The 26,464-nt window shown below is 40.8% G+C and overlaps 1 protein-coding gene across 6 annotated transcripts in view; it reads left to right on the forward strand.

The window, feature by feature from the left end:
* LOC130921250 (tensin-2-like) overlaps positions 1-26,464 on the forward strand; it is a 125,874-nt gene that overhangs the window by 93,269 nt on the left and 6,141 nt on the right. For all 6 annotated transcript variants that reach the window (XM_057844901.1, XM_057844900.1, XM_057844903.1 and 3 more), the window contains 8 exons: positions 4,628-5,965; positions 6,048-6,189; positions 7,784-8,571; positions 8,649-8,780; positions 15,650-15,742; positions 15,829-15,906; positions 24,912-24,989; positions 25,241-25,409. In XM_057844901.1, coding sequence (XP_057700884.1) covers positions 4,628-5,965; positions 6,048-6,189; positions 7,784-8,571; positions 8,649-8,780; positions 15,650-15,742; positions 15,829-15,906; positions 24,912-24,989; positions 25,241-25,409 — 2,818 coding nt within the window. The remainder of the gene's footprint in view (positions 1-4,627; positions 5,966-6,047; positions 6,190-7,783; positions 8,572-8,648; positions 8,781-15,649; positions 15,743-15,828; positions 15,907-24,911; positions 24,990-25,240; positions 25,410-26,464) is intronic.

Here is a 26,464-nt window from a genome sequence, read left to right on the forward strand (position 1 = left end):
GGGCTGTCAAAATTAACGCGTTAACGGGCGGTAATTAATTTTTTTAATGAATCACGTTAAAATATTTGACGCAATTAACGCACATGCCCTGCTCAGACAGATTTAAATGACAGTACAATGACATGCCCACTTGTTAATTGTGTTTTATGGAGTTTTGCCGCCCTCCGCTGGCGCTTGGGTGCGACTGATTTTATAGGCTTCAGCACCCATGAGCATTGTGTAAGTAATTATTGACATCAACAATGGCGGGCTACTAGTTTATTTTTTGATTGAAAATTTTACAAATTTTATTAAAACGAAAACATTAAGAAGGGTTTTAATAGAAAATTTCTATAACTTGTACTAACATTTATCTTTTAAGAACTACAAGTCTTTCAATCCATGAATCGCTTTAACAGAATGTTAATAATGTTAATGCCATCTTGTTGATTTATTGTTATAATAAACAAATACAGTCCTTATGTACCTTATGTTGAATGTATATATCCATCTTGTGTCTTATCTTTCCATACCAACAATAATTTACAGAAAACTATGGCATATTTTATAGATGGTTTGATTTGCGATTAATTACGATTAATTTTCAAGCTGTAATTAACTCGATCAAAAATTTTAATCGTTTGACAGGCCTAATTTATTTTCCAAATGTATCATTTAATATAGTTTTTTTTTTAATCCATTTTTAAATTTGTTCAAAATATGTTGTGTTGCACTTGTTAAAATAAAGCCACCTTGTTAAACAACCATTACCTGCACTGAATTGGAATACACAGAATTACAGTACACGGCTTTAGAGAACACTGAACTTAACACGTCTATGCATAATGACATAATTTTAAATGAGTGGGCCGGTCTGAGGCATGAAATTCCAGGGCCGAAAATGAGTCCCACTCCGGCCCTGCTCTCTTATATTAACCGATAAGCGCTCAGGTCCAGCAAGCTCAACTCCCAGTATGGCTCCAAAGAATTTGAAACCTGGAGACTTGGATGAAATAAAATCCTCCATACAGAAGTTGGAGGTCTCCTTGACTGGCTTGATTCAAAACCAGAATCAAGAAATCGTCAGAGAGCTCCATTTACGCGCTGAAAACAAGAAACTCAAGCAGACGGTCGAGGAGAGAGATGTTCGCATCAAGAGGCTGGAAATTTTGGCTGACGATCTCGACCAGTGCCGACGCGCAAATGAGCTCATCATTTCTGGATTACAACTTACGCCTAGCCCAGGGGACACAGTGGCGCAACTGGCAATTGCTAAACTGAAAGAGTATGGAATAAACATGGAACCGCTGAACATCCGTCGCTGCCTTCTGCTCCCATCTGGGGGGAGAGGACCGGCGACAGTGCTCATGAAGCTGGCAGACCACAAGACCAAGACTGCCCTGCTTAACCAACGCCGCCACCTGAAAGGGTCGAAGATTTTTTTGAATGACAACTTGACTCGCCGAAATGCCGAAATTGCAAGAAAAGAACGTCAACTCAAGAAAGCTGGGAAAATAGCCAACACCTGGGTCTCGGATTGCAGGATCCTTGTCAAGACACAAGATATGAAGATAAGAGCTATCACGAGTCTTGACCAACTGTATATAATAGCTGGATAACTGTAAATACGACACGGGGCCAGTACAACAACTCGTGGATGTGGACGGTTCGAACACACTAAGGATTATCTACTAAAGATAACAAATGCTCTGACTTTAATTTGCACGGACATAACATGACGTGAATACTGTATAAAACGAATAATAAGCATGTTTTCGTTGTGGAGACATTAATCCTGATGAAAGTTACAGTGACCTCTGTGTGCGCCAATTGTTGCTACTCACACCAGCTGTGATAACACATAATCACTTCACACACATAGCCACAACAAAATGTTCCACAGCAAACAGATGCAAAAATGTCAGGGACATGACGTACGCCCTGAAACTAATTGACAGGACGCTAAGTTACTAAACTCCTGAATGTGCGTCTTTAGTTGTATGGGGGACGGGAAACTGATAAGCATATGCTTCATCTCGTCCGCCTTTGTCCTCATTCTTCAGTTCCTTCGAGCAAATCATATCACATTTTGTAATTGTCAATGACTGTCAATGACACCGATGATGATGACAATAAAATTAAAAAAATTTTTTTTTTTTTAAATGGCTGCCAAAAACAACACTGGTGGGAAGTCCGAAAAAAGCTTATTGTTGGTGGCCATGGAAGAACCGGAGGTTGGGGCAGGCATCATGGCTCTCCCAAGCCTAAAAGGGCGCTTCTTGACGGACACATGGGAACCGGAGATGACAGCAGGTGGCTACTTGAGCCCAGTCCGAAAAAGGCGCTTTGTCGGCGGTCAGAGGAGAACTGGAGGTTGAGACAGGCGTCATGACGCTCCCAAGCCGAAAAGGCCGCTTTTCAGGCGGATACATGATAACCGGAGATGACAGCAGGTGGGACCTGACTCCGTCAGGAACTGTACGACAGCGGTGACGCTGCTGGGGAAGGAGGCATGGCAAGAACTAGGTACTGCTTATGCGTCAAAAAAAAAAACATGACTAGAGAGAGAATGGCCGATGAGACTTCGGCATTGTGACATCGAAATCGCGTAAATCGGGTACGTCGTAACCCGGGGACAACCTGTATCGGATATTCTGTAGTTCCACAGTATCGACAAGCTTTGGCAGCATGTAACCTCTGTACTCCTGGTAGGGTGTTAAAAATAGAGCCTCTTTTCTCAAATAAATATTCCTCCTTGGGCAGCATTGGTGTGTAAAAAAAAAAAAAAAAAAAAAAAACAATAGTGCACTTACCCTATACAGTATATAGAGTGCACAGTATAGTGTGCATTAAACCAAAACTGGTAAACACCACCAATACCCACAAACACTTCATATCTTCTTTTATAATGTGGTTCACCAATGTCCACTCTCCATTATTCAATTCACTTGTGAAATACAGTGGGGCAAATAAGTATTTAGTCAACCACTAATTGTGCAATTTCTCCCACTTGAAATTTTTAGAGAGGCCACATGGGTAAACCTCAACCATGAGAAACAGAATGTGGAAAGAAAACCCAGAATATCACATTGTTTGATTTTTAAAGAATTTATTTGCAAAACATGGTGGAAAATAAGTATTTGGTCAATACCAAAGGTGCATCTCAATACTTTGTTATGTACCCTTTGTTGGCAATAACGGAGGCCAAACGTTTTCTGTAACTCTTCACAAGCTTTTCACACACTGTTGCTGGTATTTTGGCCCATTCCTCCATGCAGATCTCCTCTAGAGCAGTGATGTTTTGGGGCTGTCGTTGGGCAACACAGACTTTCAACTCCCTCCACAGATTTTCTATGGGGTTGAGATCTGGAGCCTGGCTAGGCCACTCCAGGACCTTGAAATGCTTCTTACGAAGCCACTCCTTTGTTGCCCTGGCTGTGTGTTTGGGATCATTGTCATTCTGAAAGACCCAGCCACGTCTCATCTTCAGTGCCCTTGCTGATGGAAGGAGATTTTCACTCAAAATCTCTCGATACATGGCCCCATTCATTCTTTCCTTTACACAGATCAGTCGTCCTAGTCCCTTTTTAGAAAAACAGCCCCAAAGCATGATGTTTCCACCCCCATGCTTCACAGTGGGTATGGTGTTCTTCGGGTGCAATTCAGTATTCTTTCTCCTCCAAACACAAGAAGCTGTGTTTCTACCAAAAAGTTCTATTTTGGTGTGATCTGATCATAACACATTTTCCCAGTCCTCTTCTGGATTATCCAAATGCTCTCTAGCGAACCGCAAACGTGCCTGGACGTGTACTTTCATCAGCAGGGGCACACGTCTGGCAGTGCAGGATTTGAGTCCCTGGCGGCGCATTGCGTTATTGATAGTAGCGTTTGTTACTGTGGTCCCAACTCTCAGTAGGTCATTCACTTGGTCCCCCCGTGTGGTTCTGGGATTTTTGCTCACCGTTCTTGTTATAATTTTGACGCCACGGGGTGAGGTCTTGCATGGAACCCCAGATCGAGGGAGATTATCAGTGGTCTTGTATGGCTTCCATTTCCTAATAATAACTGCCACAGTTGATTTCTTTACACCAAGCGTTTTAACTATTGCAGATTCAGTCTTCCCAGCCTGGTGCAGGTCTACAATTTTGTCTCTTGGTCTTGGCCATAGTGGAGTTTGGAGTGTGACTGACTGAGTTTGCGGACAGGTGTCTTTTATACCGATAATGAGTTAAAACAGGTGCCATTAATACAGGTAACGAGTGGAGCCTCGTTAGACCTCGTTAGAAGAAGTTAGACCTCTTTGACAGCCAGAAATCTTGCTTGTTTGTAGGTGACCAAATACTTATTTTCCACTCTAATTTGGAAATAAATTCTTTAAAAATGAAAAAATGTGATTTTCTGTTTTTTTTCCACATTCTTTCTCTCATGGTTGTGGTTTACCCATGTTGACAATTACAGGCCTCGCTAATCTTTTCAAGTAGGAGAACTTGCACAATTGGTGGTTGACTAATACTTATTTGCCACACTGTACATGGCGAAACCATGAAGAGGCCTCAAGGGATGCATTGTGGTCATTTGTGGCCATGCATTTCTAATTGCTAAAGTGCAACACAGTGACTCATGAATGATAATTTCCTGTTTCCACCAGATATTTCTCATACAAGGGGCCCTCTTGATGGCAGTCTCTACGCACAGGTGAGGAAACGACGAGGACCGGGCCTTACTTCTTCCCCCAATGGATGCCTCACCAGCAGCCCTACCGTGAGGCCGCAGATTGCCCACCAGTCGCAGACTCTCACGGGCACTTTCAGTTGTGTCTCCTCTGATCAGACTGAGAACCATTTAGCCTGCTCCGCTCATCTTGAAAGTGATCCTACTGAAAGTCAATTGGACAGAAAAGGAAGTGAAACAAAAGAGAATATACAAGAGAAAGAAAAGGACAAAGAGACCGAGGTTTTAGGAGATGCAAAGCAGTCGAATCCGGGTGGGTTACGTCGAGAACACTCGTATTGTGGTCAAACAGGTATAAAGTATGGAGGTGCGGGGCGGCAATGGGAGGAAATGCCCTCCATCTGTAATAGTCACTGTGTTGGTTGCAGTATCAACAGTATCAAAAAACATCCCAGAAGCCAAACTCTGCCAGCCATACCTTCCAAATCAGTGTCCCCACCTCCTCATTTGATGCATATGGAACTCTGCCATCGTAATACCGCCCATCCTTTGGCGGAGTTATCATGGGAACAGCCAGCCCCATCTGTACCTTGTCTCCACAGGCCATGCTTCCCTTATTCCGCTCCCGAACATACACATTCACATGGCCATACCCTTCCAGGTTCTAACAGACATTACATAGATGAATGCCAGGTCTTCCATTTTGCTGGCCAACCTCCAACCTCGCATCTTTCCCACCAATCACTGCTCTCAAACCCTTACAGAGAGATGTTCTTTGGCCCATCAAACCAGTCTCCTGGATGCCCTTGCCGAGAGTGCTCTAGCAGGCGAGAGCACCAGGCAGCCTCCCTCAGGACGTTACATTCAACACATCCAGTGGCATTACAACGAACTGGAGAGGCATTGTGGGAAACTAAAAACCCATGGGAAGTGCCAAGAGAGGCTGACTTCTGGCACTGTAAATCAACCGTACCACCAATTCACATCTGCCATTCTGCCGCTTTGAAACAAGGTACAGAGCAGCCAAGGTTTGTCCTTGGACCTCACCAGAGTTATCCCAGGGCTCCGCCTCTGATGGACATGCGGGATGAAGCCAGCAGTGGATATCACACCCCGCCATCTCTACGCCAGTCTTGCCCCTGCTCTCCTTATCAACCATCTCCTGTTGAGAGCCATGGAAGTCGAGGGTATGCCTCTGGTTATCTCTCTGGGTCAGCCTCTCCTCTACCTGCCAGTAGCCCCTCTCCTGGAAGAGGGAGACTTCCAGAAACCCCTCCAGAAGCCAAAGATCAGCAGCAGCAGGAGCACATCAATGGTACAGCAGTGATGCGTCTTACTAAGAATAATATACTCAACAACGGGCCTTCATCTGATTCTTCTTCTGTTACTTTATAAAGTGAAAAGGTCCGCATCTAGAACAGAGGCTGATATATCCAAGGGTTCAGAGGGTAAACATGACCGATCAAGCACCCAGACTCTGGATTCTGATCATGACTATACAGTCATTGGTGGCAGCAGCCCCACACACACAGAAGACAGGTAGGGAAATCTTAATATAATACAGTTTTTCAACTGTTACATATGAATGTAGCTCTATCTTCACTACGTGGACCTCCAACGCAACAAGAAGCCCCCCAGCTCATTCATATGCATGCAATGAAGCTACATTGGTAGCATGACATAATAATTATGCAATATTGACAAAAAGTATTTGATAATGGTTTGCATTTTGGCGGAATGTACATTACAATCAATGAAAAATGTAAGAGCGGTGATCAACTTAAGGCTGATTTATGCTTCTGCGTTGCGGTTCAGCACAACATTCCCAAACGTGTTCTGTGTCGCATTAGCTTCAACATTTGCATTAGCAACATTTGTTGTTCAATATCGATTTACCATTGCTGTCTCTGACCGGAGGAAAAGTAAAGGAATTCGACAAGAGTCCCCCAAAACCGTACAAGACAACGCTACACCCCTCTAGTGGCTTGGCGTTGAATTACAGAGCGACGCATTACCTCGACGCAGAATTTCGAACGCTCAATGACGATATAGGGTCTATTCCAACACTCCGCCGTCAACGGAACGCACCTTAAATCAGGCCTTACTCCATGGAAAAACATGCCGCTCATCTGTGGCTCGATAAATCAATTTGATATTTGTCTTATTCTGGGATTTTTTTGTTTCTGAGTTAATTCTCCTAGAGGTAATTTAGGGGCCAGAGTGTGCAAAAAAGCATAGGCATAGTTTGACTTTTGTGGCAGGGGGGCAAAAATGTTGATGACCCCGAAACGCAGTGTCAGCAATAAAATTAAGATATATGCTCGGATAGTAGCTTAGCCCATGCTCCTACATACAGGCATCCCAGCTGTGTGTGTGAGCACGCGCATTTTTCTGTCTTACCTAGTGTAGAAGTAGACGCCGCATCCGTTTTGACCGAAAATTCCAGCCAGGAAAATTTATAATAATACATTGAAAATGAGCGTTTTTTTGTTGTTGTTGTTTTTTTTTTTTTGTTCCCCATCATTTTTAAAGTTAACGTCTTCAGTGGCGCAAACTGAAACTCTGCTCACCATTTTGGCGGTGCTCTCCGGCGTTTCATGGTGGTTTTTTTGGGCTAAGCAAAGCAAATGACCTTCTCTAAGGTGCTAGTCACATGATCTGTTAGAAAAATAGTTTTGACCTATTATAAAAATATTTTTATTGTTCATTTGATTCATTTTTGTTGTTGTATTGCTTTACAACTTATATAGACAACATTTTACCGGCAATGTCTTAATTTTAAATTCATTTTTTGGAAAGTCAATTACATGCAATGACATTTTAGGCTACCATTTCCCTTCTTAATTTTTATGGTAAGCTTCACCTTTTTCTTCACCACCTGCACTAACTTTCTTGGGACCCACTTTGCTTTCCCTCACAAGAAAATTTCCGTGCATCTGTCTTGTGGGAAAATAATGAATTTGCGACACTGTCATAAATCGTCGTAATTCAAGCACGTCGTCATATGTCGTGACAGATGGCGAGTCAAATTTTAAGCTGATGTTGAAAGGATCGTATGTCGAGGTACCACTGTATTATGGTCAGAGTTCTTTTATAATTCATGCAGCAGATTAACCATTTTTCATACTTGCAGTTCAAGTCAAGATGCCTCAATATCACTGGAATTCAACACAAATGGAAGTAAAACACTCACGATAACAGAGACTGAAGAACCGCCTCAAAGTTCTAGTACAACACCACTATCAAGTGAAATTTGTCAGAGTCAAACATCGGATGGAAAAGAGGTTGAGGAAGGAAAGGTCCAAGAAAATGTCAGCAATGCTGGTCAGTCTCAAAGTACGACTATTATCGTCACCTCAGTGGAAGACCAGCTCAGTGGCTCGAATGTGCCTTGCGATGGACCAAGTGGCAGCAGCACAACACATGGTGCCAGCCCAAGCCCTTACAATAGCTCTTCACAAAATTCTCCAACTGAGTCCCCCAGTCATAGCTCCCCCTTGGCCACAGATCCACCATGTCAGCGATTAACACCTGATCAAGACATCTCAACTGAAACCAAACCACCATCCCCTGTGCAAGATGGATACCACACACCAACGTTTCCCCAAGCATCCTATTACTACACTTTGTTAAATGTCCCCCATGTCCCGTACACAGGCTATACTGCCATTACAATCCCCGCCATTCAGCCACCACTCCCCGAGAAGAAGCGACTTTCATCAACGCCGGGATCCCTTAACGGGCATACTACTCATCTACGAGGCTCTCCGGTTCCTTCACCGACGCACAATGTGACTTTGTCACCAACTACGGCAGAGCAGAGACCGTTCAGTAGCAGCAGGGAGGACATTAGGGTCAATGCGAAGTTTGTCCAAGATAGCTCAAAGTACTGGTACAAACCGGGCATCTCCAGAGACCAAGGTGAGTATAAACCTAACTAATTTACGGGAATTATATTTCACTTTTTATAACTCATTCCTGTCTATTGTTCCCTATAGCCATAGCAGTATTGAAGGACAAGGAGCCAGGAACTTTCCTCATCAGAGACAGTAATTCGTTCCAAGGTGCCTACGGCTTGGCCCTCAAGGTGGCCACGCATCCCCCGAATGCCAACATTGCTGGTAGTAAAGGTATCGTCTAACCTGGCACGCCAGATTGATTTTTCCATTTACGTATCCACCAAGGGCGTAGGTTTGGTCTTAATATTGGTAGAGACGATATAACAGCATAACCTGCATGTACACTTTTTGCTGGGGACGGGACATTAACCCTTAGATGCACGAGTTACTGGACCCTACACTCTTCCATAAGTGGGTCAAAAATGACCCATATTAGAACCAATGTATTTTTATGCAATTTTGGTGAAGAATAATCATTTGTATATTAATTAGTATGATATTTAGGGCCACAGAAGAATGATTTCATACTTGAAATATCTTTATGGTTCAATTAACATTTTTGGGGAAAAAAAGAAAAAAAAAAGAAAAACCAGCAATAGACTTCATCCTTCCTTGTATTTTATCATCAATGATGAAGAGCTCCCATGCATTTTTTGGTGAGACAGCGGTGCTAAGCCCTTGTGGTGGCACTGACTGATTTCTGAGGATATTGTGGCTCTGTGTTCTGCCCTGGGTGGGAGGTAATTCTCTCTAGTAAGAGCCCTACCAACTCATTCTGTTGGCGATGATTTGGACACTTTCTTCTTCAGAGGACACTAAGTGGAATCTTATGAGTCAGATTGATCCTGTTCAGTTGGATTTCCAGGTGGACAACTGCCACCTGGACAATAGTCTGGGTCCTCATCATAAGAAATTTCGGACACTTGAGTCCAACCCCGTCACTGCCTCTCCATCATCCAACATCTGTAGGACCATTTCAGCTGTAAATCTCGCACGAATCCGATTTTTTCGTGTTTTTTCGACTTGACTGAACGGGAAAAGTTGCATTAAAGTGGACCATTTTCAAATTCGATCCGGGTCACTTTCGTATGTGGTTAAAATCCCATCCGGGCCACAATTTTCCAGAATGTGGCTGCGGTCCGAACTGTCAATTCCCCAAATTGGAATTCATGCAGCAATTAACATCAGCAAAGAGCGAGAGAGACAGGGTGCTACAGTAGCTATGCAGATGTGCATTAGCGTTAGTGCCTAGCTTGAATGCGGCTTTTGGGGAAAAAAATTAAATGGGTTGAGAATAAGCCTGACAAACTTCGGTTTTCTCTCTGCTCTAATGCTCCTGCGCATGCGGGCTCAGCGCATCTCGGACTGCGAATTAGAGCACATGTGTGATACTTGAACAGGCCCAATGGACAAAGGCAGTTTGAACGGGTACGCCAAAAAAACAGATATGGCAAAAATCGGAATTGTGCATTAGGACCTGCGGTATGAACCTAGCCTTAGTTAGCTAGCTAGTTATGAAGTAGGTTAATTTGTTGATAAATTATAATAAAGAGTCATGAAAGACACACACACAAAATACCATATGGACATAATACTTACAGTACACATATCAGCTCTTGCTGTGTAAAATAATCTTCTTAAGGGATGCCACTTTTTACATATATAGTCTGTGTGGTCCACGGTAAATTTATTCCTGACAGCCAAAGTTGATAAGAATGAAAGATTACCATTTGATTCCATAGAAAATGCATGTGGGACATTTTTGACCCACTTAGGGTAGTAATACAAAAATGACAATTTCTTCAAATGTATAAAAAGTTAATCAAAAATTTGAATGGCATTATATCAAAAACATGTTTTTTGAGGAACACCTGGAATATGAATTGATAACAATTTTTAATTCCAAAGATATTTCAAGAAAACAACCTCACCGGGTCATTTTTGACCCACTTATGCATCAAAGGGTTAATAAGACCAAACATATTTGGTGAATGGGGCTCCAGGCTACATTTCTCACCAGTATGAACCTAATTAATTGATAGGCTAAATGACTAATGCAAAATAAATCTGTATTGACTTGTACTAACTTTCAAACTTAAAATTTTGCTGTATAATGTCTTAATCTGATCATTTTTCTTAAATCTAGTCGAATATTTTTTTCATTTTGTTTTGAGTTTTAAACGCCAGTTAACAGATAAATGCATCAGATTCTTCTACTTACTTTTAGCATATATCACTATTTGTTCTTATTGGGCCCATACATCTAAAAGTCGGTCATTTTTCACCTAAATCAAGAAAAAAATGGTGGTCAAGTCATCAGCCAATCAAACGTGCGTTTGAGGAAAAATAGCGGCTTCTTACCCAAGTTTTGCAGTTTAGCAAGTTCACACAGTTTAATGTTATGCTAACTCTAATGCAGGTCGGACTTACAGTAGCAAAATTAGTGGTGTGTTTCCCACCTACACAACATTGGCATCTTTTTAAATTACTTACAGTGGCTGCTGCTGGTCGAAAAAAAACTTCTAATATCCCTCCTCTTCGAAGGAGGCAGCATGTTGTCGACATGTATTTCTGTTGGGGCTGTGTGAGTGTAAGCGTAACTTTTACACTGCACATTTATAACATCTTAATCTGTTAATTTTAGGTGAATCTAGTCAAATAATTTTGTCCATCTTTGAGTGTTAAAGGCTAGTTAACAGATTAATGCGTCAGATTCTTCCACTTACTTGAAGTAAATATTAGTATTTGTTCGTATTGAGCCCGTGCATCTAAAAGTTGGTCATTTTTCACCTAATAAAAAAATTCTTTCAAAAATGTTTTGAACAATATTCTTGAATTAAGAACATTTCTGACAAACAAGTTTTTGTTTTAAGATTAATTATACAAACTTTTTGCTTAAAATAAGTCAATTGCTGTTTTTCTTATTTCAAGAAATCTGAGTAAAATCGACGTGAAGCACTGTAGCAGTGGTGAAATTAGTGGCGTGTTCCCCACCTCCACAACACTGACATCTTTTTACATTACTAACAGTGGCTTATGCTGGCGGAAAAAAACTTCTCTCGGCTTTGAAGGGGGCCGGGGGAGGCGGCATATTGTATTTTTGTTGGGCTGTGAATGCATGAGTGTGTGTGTGTGTGTGGGGGGGGGGGTGGGGGGGGGGGGGTGGGGGGGGGGGGGGGTTCAAGCCATCAGCCAATCAAACGTGTGTTTGAGGGGAAAAAATGGACTGGCACATTCAGCGACTGAAAAGGGGTCATTGTAAATCTGAACATAATGAAATTACTGTAATTCAATTAATAATGGTAGGATCAACTCTACCCTTACAACATATAGGAAGACAATCTAAATGACCTACATAACTGAAGTCATTATTTAATACAAATATGGTTGCTTGAAAGTTGGTGGGGATAATTTGAGCATCCTAAAACGTTGTTAGTGTTATGTCCCTAACGTCCCTATGCAAACCTACGCCCTTGGTATCCGCTATGAATATATCCCACATATCGATCTGTGAAGGACCCAGTCGGGACCTGTTTCATTGGAGGAACCTTTAAAGAAACAGACACCTGCTGATTGGACGATGTTTCTTCTCGTCACACTCGTGTGAACATCGTTTGTGGTCACAAAAGCTTTTAGTGATGTTCTCCTGCTCCTCTTTTAATGAGGGAAATAAGACAAAACTATCTACAAGAACCTCTTTGCATTCCGCCATAGTATTCAAGCAGATAATCGCTTCCTGGTCACGTCTGCAGCTCCCAATTCTTTCCCGATTGGCTCGCCATCAGAAGGCAACCAATTCAAATTAATATATGGTTTATGCTTCTGCGCCGGGTCGGCGATGAGCATTTGAAGCTCATCGTAGAAGTGACGCATTGCGCTGTATTGCAATCCCAGTCACCAGGTTGGTGTATCCTTATCTTTATGTGGTTTCGCGGGCTTTTGCAGGGCTTCCCATAGGACTCCTTGGTTTCTTTAATGTCAGAAACGGAGCAGGTGTTTCTCGAGCTGGAGCTCATCAAAATCGAAAAAGAATTGTTTTTACTCCAAATGTTAAAATGCAGGAGACACAGAAAGCGTTTGCGGAGGTGGTCTGTCCGACCACTGAACTAGTCGAGGCAGAGAACGGGTGAATTTGCCACACTTGTTCACCCAATGAGGGGCATGGACGAAGAGATGTACTTTCGATATTTTTTTATGTCAGTGGGCAGATTTGACGATCTTCTTCCCCGAATTCAACCATCAATATCACACCAGTAAACACAGAAATAGCATTCACGGAAATTACGTTTTGTATGCACCAATCACAGTCCTTGCCACTCACGTAACAACTAGGGGTTTGCTATCTTAGGCACCCCACGATTCGATTACGATTCAGGGTGCTACGATTACATTATTGAACCATGATCACGGTATTGACGATTATCGCGGTTATCACGATTATCGATGCATCGTACATTACTAATTAATAAAGTAGCCAAACAAATTTATGTCCATTATTTATTTAAAATATCCTAATGATTCAACAGGAACAATGGAAACATGCCCATACAACAAAAAACTACTTTTTTATTTTATTTTATTTTTCAAGACACTGCAAAAACATTAACCATTTTAAAGGCAGTACTTATTTCTCTCAACAATACAATACAATTTACACAGGTGGAATGAATTCCACATTTTCTGGAAACACAGGGTCTTTAGAAATAAGACTTCTTTTAACCAATATACTATGTTTTCACAGATTTCTGTACTATTTCACGTGTTTGTAGTGTTACCGCTGTACTTAATCATGGTTTTACACGTTCTGCATATGAAATACACGTTAGCGAATTAGCTAATTAGCTTAGCGCTCGGCGCAAACAGTTAACATCTCAAAAACAACAACAATAAAGGCTAAACAGTACAAGAAGGTTCGTGTACTCACCTTCTATAGTGCACACGGGTCTTAGCAACACACTCAGGACATTTTTCAATTGACATGCCTTGAAACTACTGCTGGACATCTGAAAGACAAGGAGCAACGAACTATCTCTCTTCCCCTCTCGGTCTAAAAAATAACTTGTGCACAGAAGCGCGATCACCGAGTCCCTGCCTGTCTCATACACAAATTCATTTTCCAGTCTTTTGAAAACGAGTAAATCTCTCGCTCAGTAACCGGCAGCATCCATCATAACGTTGTGCGCGCGTCCGTTAAAGGTGTCCGGGCGGCAGACATGTCTTGAATTTCGTTCCGCTATGGGAGGCTGTCATAAAGTTATTAGGGAAAATCATCGTTTTTGAACCTTTATGAATCGTAATCGAATTGTCACGTGTCGAATCGCGATGCATCTAATAATCGATTTTTTGGAACTCTCTTAGTAGCAACGCGGTAGGATTTTTGGGTGGAACACGTCAGGCTACGGTGTAGGGTCCAAGCAGGATCTGCAACAGACATGTCCAAAGTCCGGCCTGGGGCCAAATGCGGCCCGTGGTCAAATTTCATCCGGCCCCCAGCCTCTGTCCTAAAATCAATAACGTCTGGCCCGTGTACAGACTTAATAAGTTGGTCAGCAGTACTGCTACCAGCATATGAAGTAGCTTACACACTAAATGCTACTCATCATTTACCCACTAAAAGGCAGCAGCACTCTAAGCAACATTACCCCATGTGACCCATTACTCCCAATTTTCTAAAATGACGACAGTCAACAACAACAAAAAAAGTTTATTGTGACGGCCGACGCTTCAAGGATAGGTGGAAATTGGACTATTTCTTCACTAAAATACGCAACAACTGTGTCCACCTCATTTGCAAAGAGACAGTCACTGTTTTTAAAGAGTTCAATGTGAGCCGATATTACCAAACAAGAATCGCTGACATTTACAAGATTACAGGGAAGATACGTTGTGAGAAATTGAAGCAACTTGAAGCTAGTTTATTTCACAGTAGTATTTCGCAAGAGCCCGAGAGTCAAAAGAGAACGCCACAAAGGCTAGTTGTGAGATTGTTGAAATTATTAATTAAATAATTTTTTTAAATTATAATAATAAAGCAAATGTGACAAACAGAATGGCTTGCTAAAATTTGCTTAAATATATTGTTCTTAGGGCTGTCAAACGATAAAAATTTTCAATTGAGTTAATCACAACCTAAAAATTAATTAATCGTAATTCAAACCATCCCTAAAATATGCCATATTTTTCTGTAAATTATTGTTGGAACGGAAAGATAAGACACAAGACGGATATATACATTCAACATACTGTACATAAGTAATGTATTTGTTTATTATAACAATAAATCGACAAAATGGCATTAACATTATTAACATTCTGTTGAAGCGATCCATGGATTGAAAGACTTGTAGTTCTTAAAATATAAATGTTAGTACAAGTCATAGAAATTTTATATTAAAACCCCTCTTACTGCTTTTGTTTTAATAAAGTTTGTATAATTTTCAATCAAAAACTAAACTAGTAGCTCGCCATTGTTGATGTCAATAATAATTATGGTGCTGAAGCCTGAAAGTGCTGAAACCCATAAAATCAGTCGCACCCAAGCGCCAGCAGTGGGCGGAAAAACACCAAAAAACACAACTAACAATTGAAAATGACACTTTGCTGTCATTTTAATCTGTTTGTGCGGGGCATGTGCGTTAGATGCATCAAATATTTTAACGTGATTAATTTAAAATAATTAATTAACGCCCGTTAACGTCATGATTTTGACAGCCCTAATTGTTCTACGTAAAAAACGTCAGCCAAAGTCGGCCCCCCAAATTTTTATGACACCAAATCTGTCCCCCTTTGTTTGGACAACCCTGATCTACAAGAATCACTTTGCACTCCGACATTGTATTCAACCAGATAGTTGCTTCTTGGTCAGGTCTGCAGCTCCCGCGTCTTTCGCCTGATTGGCTTGAGCATCAGATGACCGGGGAAGTGGTTGGACAGTTGTGCTTTGTAAAACGGTACTGCTTGATGAATGAATGAATCAGGAAGCTTGCAAGGCTAGGAATCATTATCACCAGTTTTTAGACATATTCTATGTCTGCCTTCTTTTTAGTAAAAAAACAGTTTCATTCTAACCCCGTGTTGCACACACTTCCATCATTTCACAGCAGATGTCCTGGAACAGCTAGTGAGGCATTTCCTCATTGAGACAGGGCCGCGGGGAGTCAGAATCAAGGGCTGTCAGAATGAGTCATATTTCGGTAAGATCAGTTTCTTCTGTGTGGCAGTTTGTAATATTTTTAACCTGTAAACATGTTTTTATTTTATGTACTTATTCTTGCTTTAGGGAGTTTATCTGCACTGGTGTACCAACATTCAATCACACCCATCTCTTTGCCTTGTGCTCTTCGCATCCCAGAAAAAGGTAATGTTCTAGAAGATCATTTTAATCATTCTCAGTGGGACCACCAAAGCTTAAAATGATCAGTTCCTCTTTACGACTACCAAGTAATTTTGAAATTGTTGATACCCTCCTTAATTCCCTGTTGTTTAGCGAGCTACTTTGATGAGACATCTGCTTTTAAGTACAGTATTTTACTAATCATACAGGTAATGATTAAGTAATTTTAAGATGAATGACTCAAAGGAAACGGGCTTATTTAAAAAAAAAAAAATCCCATAAGCCATTATGCTTTCAGCTGCATGATGTTATAATCATTTTTACAATTATTGCTAATTTGCCTTGCTGTATTGTAGCTACCGAGCTATAGCTTTGATCCTTTTCAATAAGATGCATGCCCACTTTTGTGGTTATTATGACTGTTTTACTTTTCCCTATGAAAGGTGGAGTACAGAGCCCCTAAAGGGACATCGACAGTAATAAAATAAACCTAAAGCCTCAACGACAGAAATAAAATAAATTTAAACTATACGGTGCGCACCATATACTATGTGGTGCTCACTAGAAACTATCTGGTGTGCCTTAGAAAAAGTCTGGTGTGATGTGCAATGCAGGAATATCTTTATGATTGAGTTCAGGATTGAAGTAAAGCTCGACTAAATCCTGTATTATCATTTTTAGCACGCCGGAATTGCTGATGTCCAATGCACGCCTGCAGTTTGTGGCCTATAAAAGGGAACTTTCTGGTGCACACTAAATAGTTTCTGGTGCGCACCACTAGACATGTGCCGATTATCGGTTTCAAGGTATACCGTAGTATGAAAACGTAAAGGTTTCAAAACCACAAATATTTTCTGTCATACCGTTCCTAAGGTATCAGCTATGCAAACGACATGTAAAACATGTTTGCGGGGGCTGGCTGCCGAGGAGGCAATACCTCCAATATGATTTCGCATTTATACAACATTTACGGTCAGTAAACACTGTCATGAACATTTCCCGCCAGCTACGAAAGTTAACTCTAGCGTGTTTAGCGTGTCTAGCGGTGGTAAAACGTGTTTTTTTTTTCTCTCTGGAAACTATCTATGTTGAGAAAGAGTGTGTGTATAATTACCTTGGTCTTTCCAAAGGAAAGAACAAGGTAATGATATTCTACAACTTTATTACCTTGGTCTTTCCAAGGGAAAGAACAAGGTTATGTTGTTGTACAACTTTATTGTACTTCTTTATTTTTTATTTCTTTATTATTATTATTCAATAATTGTTGACGTTTTTTTCGGCGCGCCGTGCAGCCCGAACCGTACCTCCGATCGGTACCGTTCAAGTATCGGCACGACCGGAATTTTCGCGCGACGATGGGAATTTTTCAAACGGCCCCGAAAAATTTTCCGTTCGCCCGTAAACGGCAATTTTCCGGAAAAAAAAAAAAGTTTCAAAATGTATCTAGTCCTACAATTTTTGACCAAATCGCATAATTTGGGCATCAAAAATTCCGGGACATTGAGGGGCATAAAAGTTGTATACAGAATTTGGCAAAAATTTACGGTTCCCCGGAAATTTGCCAAAAACTTTCCTATTCATTTTGAATGGAAAAAAAACGCGCGCTTCACAGCCCGAACCGTGAGACCGATCGGCACCGTTCAAGTATCGGCACGACCGGAATTTTCGCGTGACACAGGAAACTTTACAAATGGCCCCGAAAATTTTTCCGTTCGTCCGTAAACGGCAATTTTCCGTGAAAAAAAAAAAAGTTTCAAAATGTATCTAGTCCTACAATTTTTGACCAAATCACATAATTTGGCCATCAAAAATTCCGGGACGGTGAGGGGCATAAAAGTTGTATACAGAATTTGGAAAAAAATTACGCTTCCTCGGAAATTTGCCAAAAACTATCCCATTCATTTCGAATGGGAAAAGTTCCCATTCACTTCCAATGGGATTTCCAATGGAATTTACATTGCATTGATGCCATTGACGGCCATGCATGTCGAATCTACTGATGCCAATGTACTTGGATTCAATTGACTATATGGATGTCGATGCCATTGACGGCCATGGACGTCCAAAATTTTTCCCATTCATTTTCAATGGGGAAAAAACAAAATTTCCCCAAATCAACAGAAAATGGCCAGATATCAATAGGACGTGTCCCCCAAACTTCCCCAATTCCATTGACGATTATGAAGGGCGCCGCCATTGACTTACATGGACGTCCAAAATTTTTCCCATTCATTTTCAATGGGGAAAAAACTAAATTTCTCCAAATCAACAGAAAATGACCAGATATCAATAGGACGTATACCCCAAACGTCCCCAACTCCATTGACGCTTATGGGGGGTGCTGCCATTGACTTCCATGGACGTCCAAAATTTTTCCCATTCATTTTCAATGGGGAAAAAACTAAATTTCTCCAAATCAACAGAAAATGACCAGATATCAATAGGACGTATACCTCAAACGTCCCCAACTCCATTGACGCTTATGGGGGGTGCTGCCATTGACGTCCATGGACGTCCAAAAATTTTCCCATTCATTTTCAATGGGAATTTTTTTTTTTTCCCCAAATCAACAGAAAATGACTAGATATCAATAGGACGTGTCCCCCAAATGTCCCCAATTGCATTGCTGCTTATGGAGGGTGATGCCATTGACGTCCAGGGACGTCCAAACTTCCCATTTATTCCAATGGCATTTCTTCATGTTTGTTCATTCTATTGATGCCAATGTACTTAGATTCCATTGACGCTTATGTAAGTTGATACCATTGACGTCCATAGACGTCCAAAATTTTTCCCATTCATTTTCAATGGGAAATTTTTTTTTTTCCCCAAATCAACAGAAAATGACTAGATATCATTAGGACGTGTCCCCCAAATGTCCCCGATTGCATTGCCGCTTATGGAGGGTGATGCCATTGACGTTCATGGACGTCCAAACTTCCCATTAAATCCCAATGGCATTTCTTCATGTTTGTTCATTCTATTGATGCCAATGTACTTGGATTCCATTGACGCTTATGTAAGTTGATACCATTGACGTCCATGGACGTCCAAAATTTTTCCCATTCATTTTCAATGGGAATTTTTTTTTTTTCCCCAAATCAACAGAAAATGACTAGATATCAATAGGACGTGTCCCCCATATGTCCCCGATTGCATTGCTGCTTATGGAGGGTGATGCCATTGACGTCCACGGACGTCCAAACTTCCCATTAATTTCCAATGGCGTTTCTTCATGTTTGTTCATTCTATTGATGCCAATGTACTTGGATTCCATTGACGCTTATGTAAGTTGATACCATTGACGTCCATGGACGTCCAAAATTTTTCCCATTCATTTTCAATGGGATTTTTTTTTTTTCCCCAAATCAACAGAAAATGACTAGATATCATTAGGAAGTGTCCCCCAAATGTCCCCGATTGCATTGCCGCTTATGGAGGGTGATGCCATTGACGTCCATGGACGTCCAATTCTCCCATTCATTTCTAATGGCTTTTACTTTGATTTGTGCAAATGACTGGTATTATGATCCATTCTATTGATAGACCTGAGTGGGGCTAAGATCTGTATCTCCACAGAGGAAAGACCAAGGTGTGTAATTTCTCCCGAAATTGCAGTTTCTAGTTATTATTATTATTATATCATCAAATTATTCTCCGCGTTTTTTCGGCGCGCCGCGCAGCCCGAACCATACCACCGATCGGCACCATTCAAGTATTGACACGACCGGATTTTTCGCGCGACGCAGGGACTTTTTCAAAATCCCCCGAAAAATTTTCCGTTCGCCCGTAAATGGCAATTTTCCGAAAAAAAACAAAAGTTAAAAAATGTATCTAGTCCTACAATTTTTGACCAAATCACATAATTTGGGTATCAAAAATTCCGGGACGATGAGGGGCATAAAAGTTGTATACAGAATTTGGCAAAAATTTACGGTTCCCCGGAAATTTGCCAAAAACTTTCCTATTCATTTTGAATGAAAAAAAAATGCACGCTGCACAGCCCGAACCGTTTGACCGATCGGCACCGTTCAAATATCGGCACGACCGGAATTTTCGCGCAATGATGGGAATTTTTCAAACGGACCCGAAAAATTTTCCCTTCGCCCGTAAACGGCAATTTTCCGGAAAAAAAAAAAAAGTTTCAAAATGTATCTAGTCCTACAATTTTTGACCAAATCACACAATTTGGGCATCCATAATTCCAGGACGGTGAGGGGCATAAAAGTTGTATACAGAATTTGGAAAAAAATTACGCTTCCTCGGAAATTTGCCAAAAACTATCCCATTCATTTCGAATGGGAAAAGTCCCATTCACTTCCAATGGGATTTCCAATGGAATTTACATTGCATTGATGCCATTGACGGCCATGCATGTCGAATCTACTGATGCCAATGTACTTGGATTCAATTGACTATATGGATGTCGATGCCATTGACTGCCATGGACGTCCAAAATTTTTCCCATTCATTTTCAATGGGGAAAAAACAAAATTACCCCAAATCAACAGAAAATGACCAGATATCAATAGTACGTGTCCCCCAAACTTCCCCAATTCCATTGACGCTTATGAAGGGTGCCGCCATTGACTTACATGGACGTCCAAAATTTTTCCCATTCATTTTCAATGGGGAAAAAACTACATTTCTCCAAATCAACAGAAAATGACCAGATATCAATAGGACGTATATCCCAAACGTCCCCAATTCCATTGACGCTTATGGGGGGTGCTGCCATTGACGTCCATGGACGTCCAAAATTTTACCCATTCATTTTCAATGGGAATTTTTTTTTTTCCCCCAAATCAACAGAAAATGACTAGATATCAATAGGACCTGTCCCCCAAATGTCCCCAATTGCATTGCTGCTTATGGAGGGTGATGCCATTGACGTCCAGGGACGTCCAAACTTCCCATTCATTTCCAATGGCATTTCTTCATGTTTGTTCATTCTTTTGATGCCAATGTACTTTGATTCCATTGACGCTTATGTAAGTTGATACCATTGACGTCCATGGACGTCCAAAATTTTTCCCATTCATTTTCAGTGGGAATTTTTTTTTTCTTTCCCCAAATCAACAGAAAATGACTAGATATCAATAGGACGTTTCCCCCAAATGTGCCCGATTGCATTGCTGCTTATGGAGGGTGATGCCATTGACGTCCACGGACGTCCAAACTTCCCATTAATTTCCAATGGCATTTCTTCATGTTTGTTCATTCTATTGATGCCAATGTACTTGGATTCCATTGACGCTTATGTAAGTTGATACCATTGACGTCCATGGACGTCCAAAATTTTTCCCATTCATTTTCAATGGGAAATTTTTTTTTTTCCCCAAATCAACAGAAAATGACTAGATATCATTAGGACGTGTCCCCCAAATGTCCCCGATTGCATTGCCGCTTATGGGGGGTGATGCCATTGACGTCCATGGACGTCCAAACTTCCCATTCATTTCCAAAGGCATTTCTTCATGTTTGTTCATTCTATTGATGCCAATGTACTTGGATTCCATTGACGCTTATGTAAGTTGATACCATTGACGTCCATGGACGTCCAAAATTTTTCCCATTCATTTTCAATGGGATTTTTTTTTTTTTTCCCAAATCAACAGAAAATGACTAGATATCATTAGGACGTGTCCCCCAAATGTCCCCGATTGCATTGCCGCTTATGGAGGGTGATGCCATTGACGTTCATGGACGTCCAAACTTCCCATTCATTTCCAATGGCATTTCTTCATGTTTGTTCATTTTATTGATGCCAATGTACTTGGATTCCATTGACGCTTATGTAAGTTGATACCATTGACGTCCATGGACGTCCAAAATTTTTCCCATTCATTTTCAATGGGAATTTTTTTTTTTTTCCCAAATCAACAGAAAATGACTAGATATCAATAGGACGTGTCCCCCAAACTTCCCCGATTCCATTAACAATTATGGAGGGTGCTGCCATTGACGGACATGGACGTCCAATTCTCCCAATCTTTTCTAATGCCTTTAACTTTGTTTAGTGCTAATGACTGGCATTATGGTCCATTCTATTGATAGACCTGAGTGGGGCTAAGATTTGTATCTCCACAGAGGAAAGACCAAGGTGTGTAATTTCTCCCGAAATTGCAGTTTCTAGTTGTACTTATTATTATTCATCTTATTCTCCGCGTTTTTTTGAGCCAACGCACAGCCCAAACCGTAGCACCGATCGGCACCGTTGAAGTATCGGCACGACCGGAATTCTCGCGTGACGATGGGAATTTTTCAAACCGCCACGAAAAATTTTCCGTTCGCCCGTAAACGGCAATTTTCCGAAAAATAAAAAAAGTTTCAAAATGTATCTAGTCCTACAATTTTTGACCAAATCACATAATTTGGGCATCAAAAATTCCGGGACGGTGAGGGGCATAAAAGTTGTATACAGAATTTGGCAAAAATTTACGGTTCCCCGGAAATTTGCCAAAAACTTTCCTATTCATTTTGAATGGAAAAAAACCGCGCGCTTCACAGCCCGAACCGTTAGACCGATCGGCACCGTTCAAGTATCGGCACGACCGGAATTTTCGCGTGACACAGGAAACTTTACAAATGGCCCCGAAAATTTTTCCGTTCGTCCGTAAACGGCAATTTTCCGTGAAAAAAAAAAAAGTTTCAAAATGTATCTAGTCCTACAATTTTTGACCAAACCACATAATTTGGGCATAAAAAATTCCGGGACGGTGAGGGGCATAAAAGTTGTATACAGAATTTGGAAAAAAATTACGCTTCCTTGGAAATTTGCCAAAAACTATCCCATTCATTTCAAATGGGAAAAGTCCCATTCACTTCCAATGGGATTTCCAATGGAATTTACATTGCATTGATGCCATTGACGGCCATGCATGTCGAATCTACTGATGCCAATGTACTTGGATTCAATTGACTGTATGGATGTCGATGCCATTGACTGCCATGGACGTCCAAAATTTTTCCCATTCATTTTCAATGGGGAAAAAACAAAATTACTCCAAATCAACAGAAAATGACCAGATATCAATAGGACGTGTCCCCCAAACTTCCCCAATTCCATTGACGCTTATGAAGGGTGCCGCCATTGACTTACATGGACGTCCAAAATTTTTCCCATTCATTTTCAATGGGGAAAAAACTACATTTTCTAAATCAACAGAAAATGACCAGATATCAATAGGACGTATACCCCAAACGTCCCCAACTCCATTGACGCTTATGGGGGGTGCTGCCATTGACGTCCATGGACGTCCAAAATTTTACCCATTCATTTTCAATGGGAAATTTTTTTTTTTCCCCAAATCAACAGAAAATGACTAGATATCAATAGGACGTGTCCCCCAAATGTCCCCAATTGCATTGCTGCTTATGGAGGGTGATGCCATTGACGTCCAGGGACGTCCAAACTTCCCATTAATTTCCAATGGCATTTCTTCATGTTTGTTCATTCTTTTGATGCCAATGTACTTGGATTCCATTGACGCTTATGGGGGGTGCTGCCATTGACGTCCATGGACGTCCAAAATTTTACCCATTCATTTTCAATGGGAAATTTTTTTTTTTCCCCAAATCAACAGAAAATGACTAGATATCAATAGGACGTGTCCCCCAAATGTCCCCAATCGCATTGCTGCTTATGGAGGGTGATGCCATTGACGTCCAGGGACGTCCAAACTTCCCATTTATTCCAATGGCATTTCTTCATGTTTGTTCATTCTATTGATGCCAATGTACTTAGATTCCATTGACGCTTATGTAAGTTGATACCATTGACGTCCATAGACGTCCAAAATTTTTCCCATTCATTTTCAATGGGAATTTTTTTTTTTTCCCCAAATAAACAGAAAATGACTAGATATCAATAGGACGTTTCCCCCAAATGTCCCCAATTGCATTGCTGCTTATGGAGGGTGATGCCATTGACGTCCACGGACGTCCAAACTTCCCATTCATTTCCAATGGCATTTCTTCATGTTTGTTCATTCTATTGATGCCAATGTACTTGGATTCCATTGACGCCTATGTAAATTGATACCATTGACGTCCATGGACGTCCAAAATTTTTCCCATTCATTTTCAATGGGAATTTTTTTTTTTTCCCCAAATCAACAGAAAATGACTAGATATCATTAGGACGTGTCCCCCAAATGTCCCTGATTGGATTGCCGCTTATGGAGGGTGATGCCATTGACGGCCATGGACGTCCAATTCTCCCAATCTTTTCTAATGGCTTTTACTTTGTTTAGTGCCATTGACTGGCATTATGGTCCATTCTATTGATAGACCTGAGTGGGGCTAAGATTTGTATCTCCACAGAGGAAAGACCAAGGTGTAATTTCTCCCGAAATTGCAGTTTCTAGTGTAAACATGATACGAGTCGTACATACGTGCATTTTATGGTAAATAATTCCATTATTTTTGTTCTGATGGTAATAATGTTGAGCTGTGGCTGTGGGTTTAGGCTCACCTAAAGGACTGCATTTATTTTATTTTAAGTTTATTTAGAAAGTTTTGTTATTTTTAAAATTTATTTTCCGTTAACTTACTGATGTTCAAATTTGCTAATATGTTTTGAAAAATAGAAATGCTGTTCAATGGAAAAAACTTTTTTTTTTTTTTAAACACAGCTATTTCAAAGTAACACATTTTAGAGCTGGAATTGCAATACCGTGATACCGTGATATTTTGGCTTAAAGTTATGAAACTGTCAGAATATCAAACAGAACACCGGCACATGCCTATGCACCACATACTATTTGGTGCGCACTAGATGGTTTAAATTTATTTTATTTCTGTCTCAGAAATAAAATAAATATAAACCATCATCAGGAGACTTGAACTCCCAAGTTTCATTTCAATTCTCAGGCACTTTTCCCCCTGTTTTGGGTGAACTACAAATTACATTGGTTCATAGTTTTGGGTACAACTTTGAAGTTTCCTCTGTGCACTGTTTTGTTTTTGTTTTTTTGGGGGGGGGACAAACAAAAAAAAAAAGTTATTTGTTGTTTGTGTTGTTTCAGATCTGGTTGGAGATCTTCAGGAGATCCGGTCTGTAACAAACACAAGCACAGCGGCTGATCTCCTTAAACAGGGAGCAGGTAATATTTGTAAGATATTTATTACTGTGGGTGCTTGTTTTCTAAATTTTGCAACTGACTGGCGACCAATGCATTGTTTAAATCGTATATTTCCCAAATCCAGCTGTCAACAACCTTAATGAGGACAAGAAGTTTGAATGCTCATTGAAAGTTGCGCAGTTTTTGCAGTTCTTCCTTTTGACCAGCAGAGGCCAGTAAAGCCTCACAATGCAGCACGCCAACTCTAATACATTATTCTATTCTCTTTGAAGCTTGCAACGTTCTCTACCTGAACTCAGTGGAAACTGAATCATTAACTGGACCGGAAGCAGTTTCAAAAGCAACCAAATGTACACTGGCTCTGAGTCCACGCCCTGCAGCAACAACTGTTCATTTTAAAGTTTCATCTCAGGGCATCACTCTAACGGACAGCAAAAGAAGGTACTTTTTCTAGTATACTGAGTGTCAAGGGCGTAGGTTTGCATAGGGATGGTAGGGACATAACTCTACCAACTTTTCAGGATGCTCAAATAATTGTCCGCACCAACTTTTAAGCAACCTTATTTGCATTATATAATGAGTTCAGTTATATATGTAATTTAGATTGTCTTCCCATGTGTTATAAGGATAGAGTAGACCCTACAATTATTAAGTGAATTATGTTCAGAATTACATTTATCCCTTTTCACTTGCTGAATGTGGTCATGTTCTGTCGATTAGTGCTCCTTCGTCGAGGTAATCGTCCTGTTGTTGATAGCATTTTAATGTTGAACAAATCTATTTTACGTTTTGACACTTCTATTTAGATATATTATGATATATTATTGTATTAAATATTTAGATACTCCCGCTATAATGTCAATATTCTATTTTGAACAATAAACACTATTGAAACCCAGGCGACCCACATGTTTACTGCTTATCAGACAAAGTTAACGTCCTAACGCTATTATCTCGCAATATCATCAATATTCTATTGTAGTCTTTCGTGCATATACGTAATTGCTTACAGATTTTAGTGGTCAAAAGACATTTCACATGTGATCACCTCTCGAGGGGCGTGGTTGTCGTGCACATGCTCAGTAGCGCTTTGGAAATCAATTTGACTGGGATATCCATTCGTCAGAACACCGGTCGATTCCCCACCCCCCCTTAAACGCATGTTTGATTGGCTGATGACTTGACCTCCCACCACCACACAGACACGCAGACTCACACAGCTCTGACTGATTCATAGTGACAACGTGCCGCCTCCCAAGCCCCATTTTGAACAGGTGGGATATTAGAAGTCTTTTTTCGGCCAGCAGCAGCCACTGTAAATAATGTAAAAAGATGTCAAGTTGTTGAGGTGGGGGAAACACCACTAATTTTGCTACTGAAAGTCCGACCGGTATCGAGTTAGCATAACAATAAACTGTCTGAACTTGCTAACCTGCAAAACTACTGCAGTCAGGCTGACCACCACAAGCAACAACGAAGTCAAGCTAGCCATCCCT

This window comes from Corythoichthys intestinalis, chromosome 9 (genome assembly GCF_030265065.1).
Source record: "Corythoichthys intestinalis isolate RoL2023-P3 chromosome 9, ASM3026506v1, whole genome shotgun sequence".
Taxonomy (NCBI): domain Eukaryota; kingdom Metazoa; phylum Chordata; class Actinopteri; order Syngnathiformes; family Syngnathidae; genus Corythoichthys; species Corythoichthys intestinalis.